The sequence below is a fragment of the Grammomys surdaster genome, unplaced genomic scaffold (genome assembly GCF_004785775.1).
Source record: "Grammomys surdaster isolate TR1022 unplaced genomic scaffold, NIH_TR_1.0 128, whole genome shotgun sequence".
NCBI classification, from domain to species: Eukaryota; Metazoa; Chordata; class Mammalia; order Rodentia; family Muridae; genus Grammomys; species Grammomys surdaster.
The window spans coordinates 5,081,319-5,086,041 of record NW_021604586.1 but is presented as its reverse complement, the minus strand read 5'-3'; the positions used below and the strand labels follow the sequence as shown (position 1 = coordinate 5,086,041).

The window sequence follows — 4,723 nt, the reverse complement described above, 5'->3', positions numbered from 1 at the left end:
TTCTCCCGTTATACTGTTTGTTTATGTCCTCATAATCCACTGAACCAGTCAGTGAGAGGTTAATGAAAATTTAAAAAAAACTTTATTCAGAGGATGAACACATGGGAAACATCCAACGGCTGCCTGCCGGCTGTGCTCTGCTCAGTCCCAGACACCTGGATCCACCATGGAGTCTGAGCAATGACCTTCAGGTAGAGCTCCTGCCCAGTACCCTTCTTCCCACAGACCTGGTGGGACCTGGGTTAGGCTGTGAGACCCAATGGTAGGTAGCACAAGGCCCAAAATGCTTTCCCAACGCTGACCAGCAGGGGACTTGAGAGTTCTTAAGCACTTTTGCACAAGTCCTGGGAAGTGGTCGTTTGTTTGGATTTTGTTCCTTGGTTTGAGACACTACTAACTCTGTGGCACACGGTAGCCTTAAACTCACAGCAATCCTCCTGCCTCGGGCCTTGCAAGTACTGAGATTATAGATGTGATATTCGGCACACTTTAGTTGTTATGAGACTTGACTGTGGGCCTATGCCCTAGAAGTCTTCATTTTTGGTCCTTTCTTACTTCAAGGACCAGCACTTTCCTTCCTCAGGAAGTCATGTTGCAGAGCCCACCAGCAAGCTTAAACCCGGGCACCACAAAGGCCTGAGAGTTTTCCCCAAAGTCAGAAGCTGCTTAGTCAGCTCTTTGTTGATACCCCACCCTCGCTTTCTGGTCACCTCTTACGTGTTTATGTAATATCAGGATCCAGATTCTCCTGGAGGGGCTTGGAGGGAACATAGACTTGGGGTTCCACAGGCTATGTCTGAAAAGAGTCCCTATCGAGCCTGGAGGCCACGTCCCACACTGAGGAGAGGCCTTGCTCGCCCAGCCTCTCTGAATACATGGAGTCCTTCACTATGTGATTCTGGAAAGTATGTGTCGTGGGGGAGAGAAACTTAGATCTTTAAAAACTACAGAAATTTAAAAAAAAAATCCCTCCTTTGAGTCATAGTCTTTCTGAGCACACATCCTCCTGTGTCCCCTGAAATCTTTTGGTGCCTTAAAAAGAAAAGCAGAATCTACCAGAGACTATGCTGTGGAATGCACTGCTGTGCCACCATAAAGCCAGGGGATGCTTCATACATGGGGTGCCTTAAAAGAAGCTACTGGCTATAGCAAGGGAAGCCTGGTTTATAAGCCAAGAAATGAGCCTTTCACTGTCTGGAAGAAGGTTTATCTATTCATATCGAGCATTTCCGATCAGCCTGCTTTTGTTCAACCTTGGTTGTAAACGTTAACCAGGCCTACTTCTCTCCCAGACTCTGCGGAGCACAGATCATCCCCATCACCCTGGCTGCAAGCTCCCCACATCCAAAGAGGTCAAAGCCAAGGCCTGTGCCACACGGAGCCCGCTGAGCCTTCCATGGTCCAGATGAACCTCCACATAGAGCCGTTCTCTATATCTGTGAGTTCTGCCCTCGGGGTCAGCAGGAGACTCGGGTCCGAGAGGGGACTTGTGGTGGGTCACTGTACAATGCTGCCAACGAGGCCAACGAGGGGCTTCTGTTGGAGATGGACTGTGAACGCAGTATGCAGCGACCATGTCCTCTACTGGACTTTTAAATCTGCAAAGCTACCGGAGGCTGGTTAAGTCATCTTTGGAGATGGCAGATGGCCCCTCAGTGCACCGAGTTTGGCCGGCATGGGGACTGATCCAAACCCACAGTCTCTGCCAGGGCAGAGACCGGGGCGACTCCTTCGCCCACAGGCATTGGCTCGCTGTAGATAGGGGGATCGCGGGGCGGGGAAGTCGCTAATCCGCCTTAGTGGAAGCGAAACACCGTGGACTCAGGAACCTGCAGAGGAAAATAAGAAAGAAAGGGAATCCCCAGCTGGGAAAAGCCGCCCTGGACATGCGCGTCGAACACCAGCGAAGCGTTGAAAGGAGGGGGTAGGCTGGAGGAGGCGGCGAGCAGAGAGGAGCCCAGCGTGCCCGGCACGGGCTTAGGGATCCCCGGTGCTTCGGCCCCTGAGGCTGGCTTTGGTCTCACGGCCAAGATGCTGTCGATGCTGAAACTCTTTGACTTGGAATCTTTAGGGGAGTCGCTGGGGGCGGGGCGCAGAGGGGACCCCAGACGGTGTACTGGGCGCTCGAGCTGGCCGCTCGCCACCGCTCCTGCGCCCTGGACTTTGCGGTCCGCGTCGGGGTCCTGAGGCTCAGGGCCCGGCCAGGGAAGGAGCACGGGCCGCGCTGTGTCTACCACCGGGGATTGGGAGCGATCCGGCGCGCGCGTCGGGCGTGCAGTGGCCAGGACTGGGGACCCTACATCGCAGCCCACTTCGGTCTCCGGCGGTTCGACCCGGGTGCGCTTGGCCTCCGGGGAACCCGCGGCGGGCTTGGGCTTCCTCTTCCTGCGCCGGTAATTGCCGTTCTCGAACATGTCCAAGCAGCGGGGGTCCAGGGTCCAGTAGCTACCCTTGCCCGGCCGCCCCTTCTCACGTGGCACCTTCACGAAGCACTCGTTGAGCGACAGGTTGTGGCGGATGCTGTTCTGCCAGCCTTGGCGGTTGTCGTGATAGAACGGGAAGCGATCCATGATGAACTGGTAAATGCCGTTTAGGGTGACCCTTTGCTCGGGAGCGTCCTGGATCGCCATAGCTATAAGCGCGATGTAGCTGTAGGGCGGCTTCTGCGGAGGCTCGATGCGGCCCGGGCCGGCCAGTGCAGCCGCAGGGGCGAAGGCCAGGGGCAGCCCGGGCCTCTCGGGGCTGTACACGTACAACAGCGGCGAGGCTGCCAGAGCGGCCAGCGGGGGACTGAAGAGGTGGCTCATGGCGACAGCAGCCTCTACACTCCACCGGGGAGTTCTAGGGACTTTGCCCCGAGCCAGGGCCCTCCTGGGGAGCCCTCCGTGCGTCTGCCCTGCGATCTGCCGCTCTCCCCAGCCGCTGCGCGTTCTGTCCCTTCTTCATGGCTTTAAAAATGTTAAATAATTGTTGTAAGTTTGCTATTATGTGTTGACTTAGCGCTGGAAAATAAATTGTCTATGATAAACAGTCCTTGTGTTCTCAGCCCACCCACATTAATTAAAATTTCATTGCTGAAAATCTCCCAGCTCTTCCCTCCACGTGTCTTTTTGATACCAGCCAATCGGTTTCGGGGCTAGTCTTCATTTGTTTATAGAATTAGTCTGTTGATAAGTCCGCCCACCCAAGTTGAATCAAGCTGTGTTTATTTGGAAAAATTTCCGGGCACCCAATATATAAACGCACTGATCTGATGTTTGAAATACCACGTCCACCCCTTGACGCTGTAAGCACACAGTCAGCGAGGCAGGATGTGGAGGGACGGGTGGCTCTCCCCAAGCTGGATCTGCTAAGCCAGAAAGGAGGGATGGAGATGGGGGGGGGAAGCAAAGGGGTACACTGTAATCTGGTCTTGGGGATCCTCCCACAAAAGATCTTTTATTTCCCCGAGCTTAATTGGCACGGTAGTGACAGCACCCTTCTCTGCATTTCGGGAGCTGGGAAGACACTAGACACACACCCCCACAAGGAGATGAGCACTCCCTAGGGGACTACTGTCCCAGAGGCCCCACCTAACGGGGCTCCAGGAGACTCAAAGGAGGGGATCTTAAGACCCCGCTTTTTCGGGGGGGGGGGGAAGCAGCAGACAGCTCTGGAAAGCCGAGGATGAGCAGAGTATCTGGTCCCTACCTCCCTATCTCAGACGAAGAACACAAAACAACTCCCCCTTAGAAAGTGGGGAGAGGAGAGGAAACAAGGTCCGGCTAAGGTTGGAGCAAGGCACGCCATAAAGAGGGGGAGGGTGGCAGCTGGCGAGGAGCTGGTGTTCGTGAATGTGGGTCTTTAGCTCCATATTCTGTACTTTCCTGTTTATAACAAGGAGGGGGGTTACAACAGCTTTACAAGTGTGCACAGCTGCTCCGTGATTACATTAAGCATTTGTAAAGCCTGAATACTGGTCCCCCCTCCCACCCAGGGGTGTAAGCATCCCCCACCCATCTTGTTTTACATTTAGCCACGTCAAGCTTTGAATCCAAACTCCTGAATGATGCTCATTCCAAAAGGGGCACCTCTCCAAGTGGCTCCCCTCCAGCCGGGTAGGAATCCAGGTTAACCTTGCGTGACCAGTCTATTCATGACTCTGCGCGCCAGTATTCTTTGAAAGAAAGTAGAAACTGTGTCAAGATCTGGGATAGTAGCTAACCGCCCCCCCCCCACCTCCTTAATTCTTTGTCAAAGAAGAAGGAAGTGTTTGGCGGTGTAGTGAGTAAAGAAATAGTCTCTGCCACCCACTGGATGGGAAAGACACACTGAGGCTTGGACCAGCCGCTAGTATTCATATGGCCTCTGAATGTGGACAAGTGGAGTCTTGACATTCCCACTCCAAAGGAAGGAATCGAGAATATAGCCTTCATGTTTACGCTGTCCTAGCATCCCACCACCGCAAAGAAGCCAGCAAGGAACCGGAAAAGTTTCACTCCTGCTTGGAAAAACAAAAACAAACAAACAAAAAGACAAACCGATTTCGGAGAAAGGTGAGCCCTCCCCATTCCATTTCCCTCTATGAGTTCAGCACGCAGCTCTGGTTACTGGCCTAGGTCCTGGGGGAAGACTGGCGCCCAGAAGGTCGGAGTGTGTTTCTCTCGGACCCCGGTCTTTCACCCGGAATACCCCTTTAATTCTGGGATGGAAGATGTGAGCAACCTCACCCTTGCAGCCGGTT

The 4,723-nt window shown here is 53.9% G+C and overlaps 1 protein-coding gene across 1 annotated transcript; it reads right to left on the bottom strand.

Moving 5' to 3' along the window:
- Positions 1–1,796: 1,796 nt before the first annotated feature.
- Positions 1,797–2,807, bottom strand: Foxl1 (forkhead box L1). The gene has a single exon (XM_028752422.1). It carries the CDS (start codon positions 2,805–2,807, stop codon positions 1,797–1,799), a length of 1,011 nt encoding a protein of 336 aa, XP_028608255.1.
- Positions 2,808–4,723: the final 1,916 nt, after the last annotated feature.

Excerpts from the sequence above, each read along its gene's own strand:
- Foxl1 (XM_028752422.1), bottom strand. The coding sequence starts at position 2,807 with ATGAGCCACCTCTTCAGTCCCCCGCTGGCCGCTCTGGCAGCCTCGCCG.